This window comes from Cyprinodon tularosa, unplaced genomic scaffold (assembly GCF_016077235.1).
Source record: "Cyprinodon tularosa strain WSP-4 unplaced genomic scaffold, ASM1607723v1 ctg83, whole genome shotgun sequence".
NCBI classification, from domain to species: Eukaryota; Metazoa; Chordata; class Actinopteri; order Cyprinodontiformes; family Cyprinodontidae; genus Cyprinodon; species Cyprinodon tularosa.
In genome coordinates, this window is record NW_024039596.1 from 1,363,427 (window position 1) to 1,382,884 (window position 19,458).

Consider the following 19,458-nt stretch of genomic DNA (forward strand, 5'->3'; position numbering starts at 1 on the left):
ATTAAGATGAGATAACTGTCCAGAAAAGTAAAGAAACAAACCACTGCACTTCTTAATTGAAGGTTTTTCAATTCAGAACGTGAATTAGAATTGAATAGAAATTTAGAAGCATGTCTAAAAGAACAGCATTCCTTAAAAAAAAGGGTTTAACACACTTACACAGTTCCATAAGAGACTATATGAAAATAAATGAATTAAATACATTAAGATTAACAATTATATAAGCAGCGTCTTAGTAATAATATTCCCTTTTCTACAAAAAACTGACAACAATGAGAACAAAATGGTTTTACATCTGCTGGGCTATTATCCTTTTCCCACTGGCCGAAAACACCCATTTAAACGGGGGAACTATCGGCTTCTAGTGGCAGTGGGAACAGCTCACTGACACATGTCTGCTCGCGTGAAACGACCCACGTTAAAATTGAAAAATTGAAATTGAATTGAGAAATTTACATGTTACATCAGCTCAAATAGTCACAGGAGAAGAACAAGATGCAAAAGGAAGAAAAAGGCGCACGGGATATATACAGTATAAACAGTGCGTCCATGTATGACAGCTTTTCAGCTCGGCTCTGATCAGCATGCTGTGGGAACACCAGAGATGTGTCGACCCGCTAATTTACATGATACCGTTGAACGTAATGTATTGACGTCAACACATTGCGCCAGCCACGTCTGATCCAACAAGCAGAAACGACATGGAGCAGCTCTGGTGAGAGGGATTACAACAGATAATAGAGCAAAACAATAAATCACATTGACTATGCCCTGGCTTCCTTCCATGTTGCTCTCCATTGTTAAATTTCCTGATTTATCGCACATCATCAACGCTATCCTAGCATGATGGTGTCACCAGAAACGCAGCAGCGCAGGGAACAGAGGCCCCGCTGCTGCCAGCGAGGGGTTAGATCGGCTTTTTTGCCAATGGGAAGGGAGCTAAATGCTGATTGTTAGCGGGTCGACCCTAACCTGACTCCGCCAGATGGATTTGCTGGATTTGCTCCGCATATCCATTAGGGGTGTGGGAAAAAATAATTTTGGCGATACATCGTGATTTTTGGCTGCCCAATATTATATCGAACTTTCAGTTCCTAGTATCGATTTTTTTCAAACAAAAAATATTTTAGCTAAAACAATGAGGGAAATTGGGCCACCTCTGCACCGCTACACTGGCAGATAGTGCTGCGGGGCCCTTTTGCTGTTTGTTGAGGCAGTCACAGAGGAAGATGGGACTAATTCAAACCCCAAACATCATGGATACCAAAAAAAGTAAATTATCAATATCTTCTGATGAACATATACAGCACCTGCTTTTTTATCTCTAGATTTAATTTGACAGCAGGGAAAAATATTGCAATATATAGTGATGTAGCAATATGGTGATAATATCGTATCCCGACCCAAGTATTGTGACACGTATCGTATTGCAACACCCATGCCAATACTCACCCCTAATATCCATCTGGAAACCTTCCGTTGAAGTAATTTTGGGAAGGGGCGAAAATACTGGTTAGCTGATTGGCCTATGTTGGTGATAGACGGGCCAAATAAACCAATCAGATCAATGTAGCATATAACGTACTAACAGAGCGACGACGAAAACATAACCACAAGCCAGGCTACTCTTGACAAAACCAGTCGGGAGAAGAGCAAAAACATCTTTTCCTCTGAGAAAAGCCTCCAGAGCAGTGTTTTGCTCTTCTTTCAGTGAACAAATACTCTGTAATTCCGATAAAACTTGCTCGATAGCCACGCTAACGCTAGTTTCATCGGCTGAAGCCGCCATGTTCTTTAGACTGAACTGTCTCGCTTCTCGTTGCGTCACACCTCAACCCACCTCAAAGCCAACGCTGATTGGACGTTCGTTTGGTGAACGGCTCCAAATTTTCTTTAACGGAGAGTCTCCAGACTGATCTGCGAGTGAAAGCTTGCGAGATCAGGATGGTCTCAGGAGGCTAGGTCGACCCATGTTTGGAAAAACACGCGCTGTTTTCAGTTCGAAAGAGGCTTTTGTTAGCAGGATTTTTAGTCTCCTGCCAGACGGCAGCAGCTGAAAGGAGGATTGGATTCTTGAACATCTTATTACTTATATTACTTTTTTTCTCAAAGCCCTTTTATATGAATTAAGAAGAAAACTTTGCTGAAGACCAATTATTTTACTAGCCTATTTAACTACTCGATTCTACTTGTTCTTTTCTTTGACTAAAAGATTTCCATACCAGGAGACTATTTTGAAAAGAGAGATCACTTTAAACAAGTATACGCCAACTTTAAGGAGATAATGCCAACATTAAAACTATTAAGTTTCTGAAAAGAGATGCTGTCTAGACTTCCTATAGACACAACCAGCGTTCAAGTTAAAGTTCAGTTTATCTTTGTTTGTAGGTATTTAAAACCCCTGACCTGTTCAACTTCCTGTCCTCCTGAGGAAAGAAAGCCTGACTTTGCTTCTCCATCAACCAAATTCCCACATCTATATCTGTCCATTATACTATTCTCATATATTTTTTCTAAGGTTCATATTTGTGTGACCGTTTTTTCTATAATCTTTCTGCTGCTGTAAACACTAGAATTTCCCCATTGTGGGACAATAAAGGGATTCTCTATTCTATCTTCTCCTACTCTGTCCTCAAGGAAAATCTAATTATAAACAGACATTAGATCATCCTTATTTTTCTAGGATTAATTTGGATTCCCTTTCCCAAAAAAAGATTCCCTGTTGTTGTTTTTTTGTGTATCAGCCGATACATGCGTGCATTTGTGTATTCATCTGTGAACTCCTCAGCCGTACTTTGAGAGAACTTAGATGCATGAATCACTGCTTTCTCCTTTAGCCATCTGTTCTTAATGTTTTCTTGGTTTTAAATCTCTTATCACTGTCTCATATTTTTTATCATGTAAAAGGAGGAAGAAAAAGCAACATCAGACTAAAGAATCGGTCCATAAAAAGCAGCAGCACATGTCAGAATTCAGATTGATTTCTAAATTATCTGCACCGTCATCAGCCTTAAATAAACTGTATTACTCATCTAATTCATAGTACTTTTATTTTCATCTTTCTTTTAGATCCAAAGACATCAAGCGTCTCCTGGTGAGCTTCATGTACCTTCAGAGTCTGCTGCAGCCCAAAAACAGGTAAAAACAGGATCTTTGAGCTTCTAAACTTTTTACGTCACTTCCTCTTTTCATCAACTACCGTATTTTCGCGACTATAAGGCGCATATAAACGTCTTTTTTTTCCCTCAAAATGTGTGGCGCGCCCTATGTGTGTTGTTACTGCTGACGTTGTTGAGACCGCCATGAGAACGTTAAAGGGGGGCGTGGATTGTGTATAAAAGAAGAGGTATGTGCTTTATGCAGAACATTGTTGTTTTAACAACCCTGAAAATGGCAATCACCGCATATGGTGATTTTTAAGAGAAAGACTTTGCCTAAAGAGACTTTCCAGCTGGAGTCGTTATTAAGGCAAAGTAAAAGGGCTGGATGGATGAGGAGATGATGAAAGCGTGGCTGAGGGAGGTGTATGTAAGGAGACCAGTTTTTTTTCTCCACGCATCACCATCGCTGTTAATCTGTGACTCCATGCGTGCCATCTCACAGCCGATGTGAAAAACATGGTGAAACAAATGAACGCTGTGCTCGCTGTTATTCCGGGAGGTCCGACAAAAGGAACTTCAACCGCTCGACATCGGTGTGAACCGGCCGTTCAAAGTAAGGCTGCGTCGGCGTGGGAGCGATGGATGACCGATGGAGACCACAGTTTCACAAAAAGTGGAAGGCAGCGCCGGGCAAGTTACGCCACAGTTTGCGGATGGATTGTAGATGCTTGGATTAACGTGTCTGCTGGCTCTGTTGTTCAAGCTTTCGCATAAGGCGGAATCATTTCCGAGGAGCCGCACGGCACGGAAAGTGACTCTGACAGCGAAGAAGGGGAAACTGGCATGCCTGATTTAGCGCAGCTGTTTAATTAAGAAACAGAGGATGATGGGTTTGATTAATACTTAGTAATAAATACATGAATGAAGCACAAACATACTCAGTTTTGCTCCCGCTCTATTTTTAAATACGCAGTAGAGGTATTTAAACGTAGTAGAGGATATGTACCGGTATATAAAACCCGCGCCCTACAGTACGGTGTGCCGTATATGTGTGTGTTAAATACAGAAATGGTACACATAACTGAGACTGCGCCTTTTAGTACGGTGCGCCTTATGGTCGTGAAAATACTGTATTTAAGAACTAGTTAGCTATATGGCTACATGTGCTAACCTAAACCGGGAAAATATATTCTGCCATTTTTTTTGGTGATGTGTGACCTGAGATCTGCAACACCTCATTTTCTTTCCCACAATAGAAAGGTTTAATGATGAAGATCCACCGCAGGTAAAAATAAGACTTCACTCAGTTGTTTACTAAATATATGGACTTTTTTTATGTCTGCCCTTCTCTGGGTTGAAGTTTGATGGAGACGGAGCTGACTTCTCTCTGCCAGTCGGTGCTGGAGGACTTCAACCTGGTCCTCTTTTATCTTCCGGCTCCAACACACGGGGGCGCCCCGCCCTGTCCAAGCGAGGAAGAGGAGGAGCAGCCGCAGCACAGCGACAGCTCCTATCCCGTTCTGCCTGACAACCTCATCTTCAAGATGGTGGTTACTTGCCTGATGGTGGTTCACAGCCTTAAGAGAGGAGGTGTGTGTGTGTTTTTACTTTTTCTATATGTTAATGATCTTTGTTATTTTTTTTAACAGAAATAAACAGATTTCAACAGAATGTTTTTGACAATACCTAAAAACCAACAATAGATCCTAAAAAAAACATCATGTTTAAATACTGGTTTAAATCTTTTATTTCCGTTGGATCATCTAAATAAGGAGTCCTCCTAATCGTCAATCATTCTGGTGATACGTTTAAGGCCGTCGGCCGTTGCTTTAAATCCAGCAAAACTACCAAAGAAAAGCGACAAATATACAGCGAAGTGCACCTAATGTTGAATTTGATAGTAAAGTTTTAAACTGCGATTAAAGTAGTGTGTAAAATTTTAAATGTTTTCACATTATAAAAAATATGCTCACCATCTTTTAGCGTCGTTCGCTAAATTTAGGATCATAAATAATGATCCATTGTTACAGAAGGATGCTCTAAGGATATGCTAGCAACTTTGTTAGCTGTTTCTGCCTCACCTTTTAGCAGCTAGGCTAACATTAATGAGCTCTGCTCAGTTACGGTGCACTCCGATTGCACTCCAAAGTAATGAGCAGATTGCATGTTCTACTGGCAGTTTGAGGTTCAAAGTCGGGTGGGGCGATAAATTGACTATATCGATGTTTCAAATGATTTGTTTTCGAAAGATTTCAGTTTCAAAACCTGGATTTTTTTCATTTTATTTTAAGCTATGGAAGCCAAATCTTCTCCTTTAGCTCCCAAAGCTCAGTTGATCAGTTTTTGTTGTGTGTAACTGATAAACTAGCTGCAAACATTTAGTTTGTTATATTTTCATTGTTTGTTGTGAAAGAAATAATTTTACAAACGTGGTTCCCAGTTTGAATTTTATTGCCCATTAAATTAAGGGACGTTTGAATTCAAAGCCAGTTCTTGAAAGCAAAATATGACATTTGTCGTTGCAGTTATGTAACTCTATGAGAGTGTGAAAAAAATTAAGAGATTTGGTGGGAAAAAAATCAAAGATTATACAATATTATATCATATTGCCCAGCCCTAGTTCAAAGCAATGGAGATTAAGATTAATACTGATAATTAAAATTCATGATAATACTAAATAATATTTATAGTGCACCTCGCAGCCTATATCTGGGTGCTATGAAAAGTAAATAATAAAATTGATGGAGAAAAATAATCTTTAGAATATTTTAATAAACTTGGGATCACATCAAAAATTCCTTCTTTTTTTTTTTGTTTTATTGTATAAAGATTGTCTGCCGTCCTGCTCCAGTCATTTGAGCCAGTCTGTGTAGACATTTTCTTCTTTATTGTTATTCTATTATTTAATCCAGATATGTTAGCATGGACCCAGAATCTCTCTCCATCCTCTATCATTGTTCCCTCCTTTGTGACTGCAGACATTGTACGTGTCAGTTTAAGCCTGACTTTAAGAAGTACTAACAAAGACACATAAAAAAGCATCATAGTTGAGTTTCAGACTTGGAAATTTGCCTAACATGCAGCCATTTTTTCACATTTGCATCTCCTCCATCCATTAATTTGTGCAGTTTGGTCTTTAGAATATGATCTTCATATGAAGCTGAAACTTGTTGCTCCATGCGGCTTTGATACCATCCCTATTTATGTGTGAAATATAAATAGTTTCCTATTGCAAAGCTGTAGGACGAAGTATAAATGGAAAAAAAAACTTTTTGTGTGCACATTTGAGGTCTTATTACCAAGTAGCAACAGAAAGCTATAGACAGAAATCTGTAAGGTTCATTCTGTTCCAGACACAAAAGCTCCTCCTCTGTTTTGTTCTGAGCTAAAATAAGTGAATAATGATCATAAAAACACATACAATGGTCTTTTTTTTTTTTTCCAACTTGAAAAAATCCAAATTTTAATTCTAATTATCTTGTTTTGTTTAAGGATCAAAGCAGTACAGCGCCTCAATAGCTTTCACTCTGGCCCTGTTTTCACACCTCGTGAACCACGTGAACATCCGGCTGCAGGCCGAGCTGGAGGACGGGGAGAGCCAGGTGCCTCCGCTTCACACCGACGCTGCAGGTGAGATGGAGAAGTCCCTCTCAGACAGGACAGTAAAATCACAGTAATGCAATTTTTTTTGCAAGGATGTTTTTAAGGATTGCATTTAAAAATTTTACCTTTTCTATTCAAAGCTGGGGAAAAATGACATTTTTTTCCCCTTTACATAGATGACCTTGAGATGAGAGATTTGTCGATTGCAGAGGTGGATCCTTCCAGGGAGAAGCCTCTGCAGAATGGCTCTCTAGAGCAGGAGGATGAGGAGGACAAGGATGAAGACGGCGGTGAGCGAGCCAAAGTTAAAAAGCTCAGCAGTGAAGAAGAAGACCAGCGGAAGACTGAGGAGGAGAAACAGAGGCAGAAGAAGAAGTACACCCGCCTGTCTCAGCTGCGCCGCCGTCGCTGCGCACACAAAGGTGGTCCAGGAGAGGACGAAAGCGATCTGAGCGAAGGATTCGAGAGCGAAGAGGACGAGGAAGATGATGAAGGAGGAAGGGTCCGCGCTGATTCGATGGGCGGAACGGCAGCGGACGAGCCGCTTAACCCTGGATCTGGGACGAAGGAGATGAGGAGGGATGCCCTGGGTGAGGAAGGCGGCTGGGAAAGCGGCTCTGAGGAAGAGGAAGGAGGAACAGCTTTTGATGTGGAGACCGACTCCGACATGAACAGCCAAGAGTCCCGCTCAGACCTGGAAGACATCGAGGAAAGCGAAAACACAGAGGGTCAGGCCCAGCAGCACGAGGAGGACGAGGAAGACCAACCCAAGGCAAAGGGAGAAGAGAGGGATGGGGAGACTCCTCCAAGCTCCAACGGGCCCCTGGTGCAAAGCGACTCCAGCATCAGCAGCAACCTGCAGGCCATGTCCTCCCAACTCTTCCAGTCCAAACGCTGCTTCCGCCTGGCTCCGACGTTCAGCAACAAGCTCCTGAGGCCTGCTCCCGCTTCTTCTTTGGGAATTCCTGCCCCCACGGAAACCTCTGCTCCTCCCTCCCAGGAGACGCCCCCTCCTCCTGGAGATTTACACTGCGACCTGAACCCTGGTACTGCCAACGGAACAAACGACAATGGTATAGTATATTCAGCCTCTTTATTGACAATTTTAATCAAATTCTGGAGAAAAACAAGTACTTGTTCACATTTAGTCATTTTACAACCATAGATTTAGATGGAGATGTAATTAGTGACATTTTCAATATTATATCAATTTCACAAAACACAATCTTCCATTCGCTGAGGCACTGAATTTTGGTCACTTTACTTTTAAAGTAAAACGCCAGTCACCAAGGAATGATCAATGGATCATTATCTGTACCTAAAACTAATAGGTTCGCTGTGATTTAATGAAGCATTAATCAGTAAAAAAAATAAAAATATTTATTTTCGTCGTGATCACGGAGTCTGGGAGCGGCCATTTTTGCCCAAATATAGTAACCCCTCCCTCCTGCCATCTTCCAGCAGTGACGTCACGGTGCGGTAAGCCTAGCGCCATTCTCCCCGCTTTACAAGCTAAATCAATGGGAACTACTAGACACATCTGCAATCAACAACAATTATTGAAGATTTCCAGAGGACTTCACCATTGAAATTCACCAGAGCTATAGTGAAACTGACAACGCCCACGTGCATGGCAGCTGGATGCTGGAATACATCGTGTGAAAGGGTAAAAAAGTTATTAGTGTTGCGCCGATGCCATTTTTTGGCCCCGATACCCGATACCTGGCTGTGCAGTATTGGCCGATACCATAATAATGTAAAATTATTGCCATCATGGCTTTGTCAAGCTGCTGCCTACCTTTGTGAAGCAGGAAAAAATCTAATACAAAGTGAATCCAGTAGAACTTTTTATTGCCTACCAGGAGTGGGTGACAATAGTTGAATAAACTTTTGGCTCTCAAAATGGTATCGGTGCGCTATTTGTTGGTACTCGCCGATACAGATACCACCATTTTAGGGCAGTATCGTGGCCACGTCCGATACTGGTATCGGTATCGGTGCAACACTTAAAGTTATTTCATCTTTCTGATTCCTGATCCTCCACGGATGGGTTTGTCGTTGGATCGGCAACTTGAAGAGGGAGGATTTGCCATCGAACTTCTGGCCAGAGAAAAAACACGTAATATGTAACCGATCTATGTTCTCACAGTGTTAGAACATAGATCGGGAGCTGTAGCTGCGTACAACCATTGAGACAGTGGATGCCTGGCTTTAAAGTTTTATTTATGGCTCAGTCAAAGTACAGAACTTAAAACCTCTGGTAAATATGTGATGTCCTGCTCTTGTTAACTATACCTTGACTGAAAATCAGGCCCTCCAGATTTGAAAATTACCTTTTGGTAAATTGCGATTATGCTGCAAATGCAATTAATTGCCCAACTCTAGTGCATAACCGTGGCAACCATAGAAAGTTAGTTTTTAACTCATGGGAGCAGTTAATATCTCAAAAGCTGATATAATACTTCAGCTACTTCTGTAAGTTCCAGTTAAGGTGAATAGGAGGCGCCAAGTATGCAGAACGGAAGTAAGGAGAAGAAAATTCAAGTCATTTAAAACATATTAAAGGGGTCAGAATGATTCTATAGGGTATCTGGTCCTTAAGGTCTATGAATAGGGTGTGTAACATTGGTTGGGCTGATAATGGCATATTTGCTGTTCTATGAGCCCTAATGCAGCCTGGTTAAAAGCCCTAGAATGAAACAACATGTTTTCTTCCTTTTATGGTATGATCATGAATATTTAGATGAGCTGTGCTCTGATTGGTTGGTTTACAACGAGCGAAGCTGCTGAGCAAAGACGTATCATAGCAACAAGCACTCACTCACTGAAACATCGAGATTGTAGATATGGTAGGGTGACCAGACTGTCCTCTTTTTTCTGGACATGTCCTACTTTTCATAACTAAAAAAAAATTTCGGTTGGAATTTACAGTGCAGCAGGTAGTCGAAATGAACGGAGCCTTCAGCTCCGGGGTCGGTCCGGGAACCCCGGCGGACAGGGGCTGAGAGCCAGCGGGGGACGGAGCAACCAAACCCGACTTGGTGACGGTAGCCGGAACGCCGGCGGCTCTCTGCTGAGGTTCGGTCCAGTCAGCGGCCCCGCATTCGTCTCTATCTACCTCTATTAATGTTCTTGGGCCAGTGACCAAGTGGGCTGGTCTGGATGTCAATTTCGGGGTGTGACAAAAGTACAGGCGAGAACCAAATAAGGCAACATCCCAGAGTTTATGTCAACTTGGTGCTTCGTTTGGATTCGCCTCTTTTATTGAGGAAGTTTAGAATTGTGAGATTTGCAGAGAAAGGAGGTGTCGATGGGGTTTGAACTTCTCTCTACGTCAATTTCACCCACTGAACTATCGTTATTCATCTATAACACTTTGAAACTCTGTTTGCATTCTATGACCTCTTTAAACATTATGGGCTCTAGCAAGGGGAAGTGCTTTTCAAAACCCTCTCCAGATCCTGTCCTAGACAAAACGCTGCAGAAAATTCCTCCTGTATTTAGCTCTCAACACATATAACAGCTCATGTAAAAAAAAAAAAGAGTTACAACTTTAATTTCCCTTTGGGAAGATATTTCTTCATTTAGTTTATGGTAATACAATTTTTAGAGCTGAGTTATAAAGGCGTAACCTTCCTTCCAAATCGCTCTGCTGTCTCTTTTCACCCCTCTTAGAATCCAGTTAATTGTTTGACTCCATCATTGTCGTTTTATTTTTCACCAGAGCTCGGCTCTGACTCAGAGGAAAGTCAGCACAGCACCCAGTCTGCACACAGTGAAAAAACCCTATTGGAGAAGCTGGAGATTTTGACCAATCAGGGCTTAATGCAGATCGTGAAGGTCTTCATCGATTGGCTCAGGACAAACACAGATATTATCCTCATGTGTGCACAGGTGAGTGGTTTATTAACCCGCTCGTTATGTTTATCAAATAAAAGACTTTGTGTTAACTAACGGAGGTGAGCTTCCTTTCTGCAGAGTTCCCAGAGCTTGTGGAACCGTCTGTCTGTTTTGTTAAACCTCCTTCCAGATGGCAGCAAGATGCTCGAGGCTGGTGAGTTGGTCTCTCACTGCAGCAGCAGTCGTTTTTTTTTTTGCTGTGTTTTGATAAGTTGTTTGCTTAGCTGATCCAGGTGGTTTATTACCATTATAGCCGCTTCGAAATGCTTATCAAATGTTAATGAAGTACAAACATCGTCCTGAACTGCCTTTAAAACAGAAACGTTTTTGATCATTAAGTCTGGAACGGGCTGCTTCCATCATACTGAGAAATGTAATGCTGAACATTGCTTTGTGATCAAAGTCTGGGTGTTTTCTGTTTGTTCTGCAGATCTGGGGTTGAACGCAGAGGTGACAGAAATGTTAAAGGAGTGCGAACAGCCGGGATTGGTCCAGGCTCTGCTGCTGCCGGAAGACGTGGCTCTGCAACACCTCCCCGCTCTCGGTGTAGCTCACCGCCGCCTGGACTTTACTCGACGCAACACCTCCCTCACTCCCCTGCAGGAGGTACTCTCTTTAGACACCAGAATGGAACGTTATGTTCTCTGACATTTCAAATGTCCTCAAATAAACTGACGCCGCTGCTCTGGTTTTCTTCTCTTTAGCCATTTCCCAGATCTTTTCCTTTGAAATATGTCATATTCCTCCTAAACCCTTGGAGTCAAACAAAATGCATATGACCTTCCTCCATGTTTTATTTGCAACATCACAACTAGGTTTGCATCAGTGTTTTTGGATTTTGTTTCTGGAAGCAAAGCCGCAGCTTTAAGGGGTTTATTTTAGGGATGCACAATATTGGGATTTTGGCCCATATGCCGATATTTTAAAACTCATGTAGCCGATAACCGATATCGATACTGATGTTAAAGCTGGACAAAAATAAGTAGTCATTGAAAATAGCATTTCTGACACTTTGAAAAATAATATACTCAAGTATATTTTCATATGCTGACATCAAATTGATTTTTAAAAACGCGGTATCGATCTATTTTACTTTCAAAATCTCGTGAAATGTCATCGTTCTGTTACAAACTATCGTGATATTTTGCAAATTCTTGTGAGATTTTGTTAGTAAAATAGATCGATACCGCGTCAATATATCAACATATAAAAATATGGCAAAATTTTGTGAATTTTCAAGGGATTTCGTAGCATAACGATGACATATAGCAATATTTCATTAGTAAAAGAGATTGATATGGTGTTTTTAAATGGCAATATATCAGCATATGAAGATATTGTGATATTTTAATGTATCAATATTTTTTCCCTCGTCTTTAGAAGTTTTTAAGTCTGTAAAAAAGAAGTTTTTGAGGAAGAAGTAGTATTTAATTTTTTTTTTTTTAGACTTTAGAAACTCAGAAGCTGATCAAATATCGGGTTAAATATCGGTGGGGTGGCCGATGTCCAATATTCAGTTTTAAGGCCGATACAGATAGGGGGCCGATTATATCGTGCATCCCTAGTTTATTTATTTATTTGTTTGATTGGACAGTGCGTGTTAATGGACACACATGAATATAAACACCCCAGATTAGTCCCAAAGACTAATTTGATGTTCTTTGTTTGTTTTTTTTTTGTTTAGATTATTGTATTCAGTTCATTTTATTTCTATAGTGCCAATTCACAACACATGTCATCTCAACCTAGACAGTGGAGAGGAAAAACTCCCTTTTAACAGGAAGAAACCTCCAGCAGAACCAGGCTCAGTGTGAGCAGCCATCTGCTGAGGCAAACTAGGGTTCAAGGAGACAGAAGCAGAGATACAAAAAGCAGCTGTAAAAGGCGGCCCTGTCCAGGAAACACACAGCCAGGGAGAAAAGGTCCAAGCCAGGTCTCATGTCAGAGGATGAAGAGAGCACATTCAGTTAGTCACAGTCAGAGAAACAGGACTACACTGAAAAACAGGCCAACACCTATAAAGGTGTTGATGGCAGCAGCACAGCTGATATTTCTCTCCAGGATGGAGTCACAGCCAAACAGGAACAGACCAGATGAAGCTACTATGAGAAAAAGCAGAGAGAGCAGAACGTTAGAGAATATGGATCATAAAGTTGTTTCTAAGCATATTTTTATGTAATTAAGCCCAAATTGTATATTTATTTTAAAGGTTTCTGCTGTAGGGAAAGGAACAAATCCTGCTCTGTAAAGGCGAGACAGAGAAAGTCCACTCAGCATGTTCACCATCTGCCCCGTTAAACTGTGACTTTTCACACTTTCAGTTTTTTATTTGGAGAAGCTTCTTATCTGCATATCAAATCTTTGAGCACATATTATAAATGTGCAGGTCCTGTTTCTTCTTATTTAGCTAAAAACATGCTCTGATATATACAAACCTTGCTTTTTGTTGTCGTTTTTTTCCCCCTTCTATTCCAGTGTGTGGTGCGAGTCTGTTGCATCCGCAGTTTTGGCCACTTCCTGACAAATCTCCAAGGCAACGTCCTGCACTTCAACCCAGAGGCGGGCATCTTCACCAGCATCAGCCAGTCGGAGCAGGATAATCTGGTGCAACAGGCCAAGGCCCAGTTCAGGATGGTGAGTCAAAACTGAAAAGAACCAAACGTACTGACCCACAATGCACTTTTTCAGCACGTCCACAGTTAGAAATATCAAGCAGCCCTCATTTGTGTGGATAAAATGCTGCAAATAATGGATAGATATTTTTTATTTTGTTTTTAATGCCCTTTGTGTGTTTTTGTTTTTTGCTGTTTCGTTTAGGCTGAAGAGGAAGCTCGTAGGAATCGTTTAATGAGAGACATGGCCCAGCTTCGACTCCAGGTTATCTTTCAGCTCCTGTCTGAAATCAGAATAGAAACACAGCCAGACTAACAGAAGCTTGTTTAAAAAAACAACAATTTTTTTATTAATCTTTTTAAATAAGTCAAATATAAATCCTACTTTTTTCTATTCTTCATGTGCAGTTAGAGGTTTCACAGCTAGAGGGCAGCCTTCAGCAGCCTAAAGCTCAGTCCTCCATGTCTCCTTATCTTGTTCCTGATGCCGCCGCCCTCTGCCAGCATCTAAACCTCATCAGACAGCTGGCTGGCAGCGGCTGCTTCATCATCATCATCCCAAGAACAGGTCAGTGCACCGCATTAGCCGAACAGTGCAGATCAGTAACCAGAACTTTGACTGTGCTCCATCTGTGTCGCAGTGATTGACGGATTGGACCGGTTAAAAAAGGAAAATCCGGGTGCGAGAGACGGCATTCGCTTTCTGGAGTCGGAGTTCCGCAAAGGCAACAGGTTAATGTCTTTAATAGCGAGCTGATGTCTGGGTCTGTTTGGATCAGTGACATAATATTTAAGTAGACCCTGCATTGACAGTTGCGGTGCAGGATTTACGGGCGCCATCTTGGGGAGGTCGAGCTGCTACCCAAACCAGCTGGTTTAACCAGAACAGAGGGAGGATGCGACAGCACTGTGCGGCGTATTTTAGTTTGAATCAATGGACGGCTGGAGGGAAAACTTTGTGTAGTAATCAGAGCTTTGTGACAGTAATTAGAGACAGAGATTTGTGTATATCTGTATAAATATATTTGTGTATATAGTGATGAAAACGTATGGCTATGCTTTGCAACATCCATCAGAATATTCTAATACCAGGGTTCCTGCGGGTCCTTAAAAAGTCTTAAAAGGCATTGAATTCTTCAAAATAAAACTAAGGCCTTAATTGGTATTAAAATGTCTTAAATCAGTCTTTCATAGGTCTTAATTTTTAAAACATCATAAATAGGATTATTTTTATTACGATTTATTTTTGTAATCTAAATAAAACATTAAAATTGACCTTTTTTTATTTAAAAAAAATAACGGCTCACCATTATTGGTTCCGTCCCGATAGCGGAACCAATAAAAGCGTTGTTGCGGCCGGAACATTTGGGAGATGCGCCATTTAATTTTTGTCTGAAAAATATGAGCAACTGTAAATGTCTCCAGCCAAGAGTTTCCTCCATGGCTAAAACCAGGGAACATACATGAGGCTCAGTGGATTTAGTGCAAGAAGCGATTCAAGCTCAGAACGATGGGAATTAAGGCAGTGGAGTCGCACATGCGAAGCACGAAACACAAAGCGTCAAAATGGAGTTACAGAGAAACAGCCGGTATTTCTCAGTTTAGTTCCACCCTTGTCTCTGCAACGCCTCCACTTATCACCAAATCAAACATACCGTATTTTCACGACCATAAGGCGCACCGTACTAAAAGGCGCAGTCTCAGTTATGTGTCCCATTTCTGTATTTAACACACACATAAGGCGCACCGGACTATAGGGCGCATTTTTTATATACAGGTACATGTCCTCTACTACCTTTAAATAGCTCTACTGCATATTTTAAAAATACAGCGGGCCCAAAACTGAGTATGACTGTGCTTTATTCATGTATTTATTACAAATTAATCAAACCTGCGTGCTGGCCATGAGACAGAGACATCGCAGATGACACAGCGCTGTGATTACTCCTAAATTAACTTAAAATCCTGAAACCTGCCGACGGAATATGTTCGCTTTTATTGCCGGTATCCTGGATCCTGCACTGTAAATTATTTAGATGAAAAACACCTGCCAGCCGCCGCGGTGAGGCTGCTGTTGAAGGGATTTCTACTGTCGGTGCACCGCTGGTATGTGGGGGTCTGAGCGCCTCCGACAGAAATAGATAATCTGGATGAACTGACTGCAATTAAGTTTTCAGGTGGCCTTTCTCACTTAAAAACATATTAAAACTACTTTATTCCCACTGATCACAGCAAATATAGCTGCAAGATTTAGATTATTTAGATGAAAAAACACCTGCCAGTCACCGCGCTAAAGAGGAGGAGACCCGGCCCAGAGGCTGCTGTTGAATTAAGTTTTCAGGTAGAAAAATAGAGCGGGAGCAAAACTGAGTATGTTTGTGCTTTATTCATGTATTTATTACAAAGTATTAATCAAACCCATCAAAGTCATCATCCTCTGTTTCTGAATTAAACAGCTGCGCTAAATCAGACATGCCAATTTCCCATTCTTCGCTGTCAGAGTCACTTTCCGTGCAGCGCGGCTCCTCAGAAATAATGCCGGCTTTTGCGAAAGCTTGAAGAACAGAGCCAGCAGACACGTTAGTCCAAGCATCTACAATCCATCCGCAAACTGTGGCGTAATCTGCCCGGCGCTGCCTTCCACTTATCCTGAAACTGTGCTCTCCGTCTGTCATCCATCGCTCCCACGCCGCTCGCAGCCTTACTTTGAACGGCCGCTTTCACACCGATGTCGAGCGGTTGAAGCTCCTTTGTCAGACCCCCGGGATAACGGCGAGCACAGCGTTCATTTGATTCATCTTTTTTTTTTCACATCGGCTGTGAGATGGGCACGCAGCGATGGTGATGCGTGGAAAAAAGCACCTGGTCTCCTCACATACACCTGCCTTTCATCATCTCCCCAGCCCGTTTCATTTGCGTTAATATCATATGTCATCAGAGCGCTGTGTCTGTCTCGCTGTCAGCTCCCAGATCAGCTTCTCTGATTGGTTGATGCGGCGCGTCCAGCAGCAAAACTTCAATTTTTCCATCTCGAGCAGCAGCAGCACGTTGGCGGCGCGCTCCCGACGCGCTGCACCTGCAGCTCAAAACGCGCTGCAGGACCTTTTGCTGCACCTATACGCGCGTCAACCATTGACTTTGCATGTAAACTCGCTGCTTCTGCTGCACCTGCTGGGTCCGGTTCACACCGATGTCCAGCGGTTGAACAGCGAGCACAGGGTTAATTTGTTTCCCCATGTTTTTCACATCAGCTGTGAGATGGGCACGCATGGAGTTACATATTAACAGCGATGGTGATGAGTGGAAAAAAACACCTGGTCTCCTTACATTCAGCCACTCTTTCATCATCTCCTCAATGAGGTGGTCTCAAAAGTCGCAGTTACAACACACATAAGGCGCACCGCACCATAGGGCGCACCGCACATTTTGAGGGAAAAAAAAGACGTTTAAGTGCGCCTTATAGTCGTGAAAATACGGTACTAAGAAAACCATACAAAGAAAAATAGCTGCAAAAAAGACTTAGCACTGGTTATGTTGTGGCTTTAAAACTGATTTGTTTTGTTCCCTGATAAAACAAAGTTTATGAATTCAGTTAAATAATTGTTCAAATATATCTGTCATTTGTGTGTTTTTAGCTTTCTTCCTGTATGGGAAGCTTTTCAAAATCTGAAACATTAGTGCAGTGGTTTATGTTAAAATAAACCTTTGGGTTAAGTTGTCGCAAGCAGGTTTTTCTTGTGAATTTGGTCTTAAATTTTTATTTCAAGTGGCATTAAAAAGTCTTGAATTTAACTTGCCTTATGCTGTAGGAACCCGGATTACTCTTAACCCCACTAAGAATATTTTTTCAGCAAAAAAAAAAAAAAAAACAAGTGTGAAATTTTGTTCAATATTTAGCAAGTTAAAGTTGATAGCCCCAAGATGGCGCCAGCAAATCACATCGGCGCCCAAAGGTGAAAGCAATCAATGTGGGGTCTACTCTTATATTATGTCTATGGTTTGGATCCTTTAGATGATAATTATACATTTAGCCCAAAAGTTAATAGAAATAAGAAAAGATGTTTAATTCTTGAAGTCGTCACAGGTTTAAGAAAGAAGCGATATTCTCACTGACACTGCTGCCTGAAAAATCAAACCTCTTAGTTTGACAGTCGCTGATGTCGGGTCTGTTCTCCTCGCCCGTATCTAGACTCCGCCTCCCCTCATGCAAACAGACTGATGCAGAATCCAGAGGAAATTGGGTAGAAAATCGTAAAAGTTTTCCCCAAATTCTAAGTTTAAAGCAGGCTCGGACTGGGAACGATTTTTAACCCTGGCATTTTTCCATCTACTCCGGCCCACACATTCACTGCCAGTCTAGGTGGCATGTGGGCAATTTAATGGAATAATGTAAATTGATGCAAAACCCCGTCATGCACTGCAACTTATCTTTGCACAATATTCAAACAAAATTCTACAAATATAAGAGGTACATTGTAGTTTGGTTTAAAGAAAGCATTTTAGTTTTATTAAAATTTGTTTGCAAGGATTTTACATTTTGAAGTAATAGAAAATTACACCATAAACCAACCGTCACAATGATGTGCATGACAAGGAAGGGCTATAGATACTGCATGTGTCATTGAGCTCCATGAGTTACACTATATTGCCAAAAGTATTTGCTCACCCATCCAAATTATTGGAATCAGGTGTTCCAATCACTTCCATGGCCACAGGTGTATAAATTCAAGCACCTAGGCATGCAGACTGTTTTTACAAACATTTGTGAAAGAATGGGTCGCTCTCAGGAGCTCAGTGAATTCCAGCGTGGAACTGTGATAGGATGCCACCTGTGCAACAAATCCAGTCGTGAAATTTCCTCGCTCCTAAATATTCCACAGTCAACTGTCAGCTGTATTATAAGAAAATGGAAGTGTTTGGGAACGACAGCAACTCAGCCACGAAGTGGTAGGCCACGTAAACTGACGGAGCGGGGTCAGCGGATGCTGACGCGCATAGTGCGAAGAGGTCGCCAACTTTCTGCAGAGTCAATCACTACAGACCTCCAAACTTCATGTGGCCTTCAGATTAGCTCAAGAACAGTGCGCAGAGAGCTTCATGGAATGGGTTTCCATGGTCGAGCAGCTGCATCCAAGCCATACATCACCAAGTGCAATGCAAAGCGTCGGATGCGGTGGTGTAAAGCACGCCGCCACTGGACTCTAGAGCAGTGGAGACGCGTTCTCTGGAGTGACGAATCGCGCTTCTCCATCTGGCAATCTGATGGACGGGTCTGGGTTTGGCGGTTGCCAGGAGAACGGTACTTGTCTGACTGCATTGTGCCAAGTGTAAAGTTTGGTGGAGGGGGGATTATGGTGTGGGGTTGTTTTTCAGGAGCTGGGCTTGGCCCCTTAGTTCCAGTGAAAGGAACTCTGAATGCTTCAGCATACCAAGACATTTTGGACAATTCCATGCTCCCAACTTTGTGGGAACAGTTTGGAGCTGGCCCCTTCCTCTTCCAACATGACTGTGCACCAGTGCACAAAGCAAGGTCCATAAAGACATGGATGACAGAGTCTGGTGTGGATGAACTTGACTGGCCTGCACAGAGTCCTGACCTCAACCCGATAGAACACCTTTGGGATGAATTAGAGCGGAGACTGAGAGCCAGGCCTTCTCGTCCAACATCAGTGTGCGACCTCACAAATGCGCTTCTGGAAGAATGGTCAAAAATTCCCATAAACACACTCCTAAACCTTGTGGACAGCCTTCCCAGAAGAGTTGAAGCTGTTCTAGCTGCAAAGGGTGGACCGACGTCATATTGAACCCTATGGATTAGGAACGGGATGTCACTTAAGCTCATATGTGAGTCAAGGCAGGTGAGCAAATACTTTTGGCAATATAGTGTATTTAATGCCACAGGTAGGAGCTTAGGCCGAAGAGTAAGTGTTGGGGCCGGTATGATTTAAGGAGGGCCGGCCCTCGGACGCTAAAATTAGGAGCGGCCAACCGGGCAAATGCCCGGTACCCCAGATTACAGAGCCTGGTTTAAAGACCCTGTCACACCTTGAAGATTTAGACCAGTGTATGCCTGACGTACAAAAAATCTGGTAAAAACACTGGCATACGTTGGATAAGTTATGGGTGGGTTTTGTATTAGCTATGAGGATGCTTAAGTACGTTGGCACTAGGGCTGCAACAACGAATCGATAAAATCGATAAAAATCGACTTTTAAAAGCGTTGGCAACGAATTTAATCATCG

General features: G+C 42.0%; 1 protein-coding gene across 1 annotated transcript in view; it reads left to right on the forward strand.

The window, feature by feature from the left end:
- smg5 (SMG5 nonsense mediated mRNA decay factor) overlaps positions 1-19,458 on the forward strand; it is a 42,859-nt gene that overhangs the window by 16,261 nt on the left and 7,140 nt on the right. Inside the window, exons 9-19 of the mRNA XM_038272428.1 lie at positions 3,070-3,138; positions 4,462-4,691; positions 6,594-6,731; positions 6,881-7,777; positions 10,429-10,598; positions 10,683-10,758; positions 11,035-11,210; positions 13,080-13,238; positions 13,422-13,481; positions 13,625-13,784; positions 13,858-13,948. Coding sequence (XP_038128356.1) covers positions 3,070-3,138; positions 4,462-4,691; positions 6,594-6,731; positions 6,881-7,777; positions 10,429-10,598; positions 10,683-10,758; positions 11,035-11,210; positions 13,080-13,238; positions 13,422-13,481; positions 13,625-13,784; positions 13,858-13,948 — 2,226 coding nt within the window. The remainder of the gene's footprint in view (positions 1-3,069; positions 3,139-4,461; positions 4,692-6,593; positions 6,732-6,880; positions 7,778-10,428; positions 10,599-10,682; positions 10,759-11,034; positions 11,211-13,079; positions 13,239-13,421; positions 13,482-13,624; positions 13,785-13,857; positions 13,949-19,458) is intronic.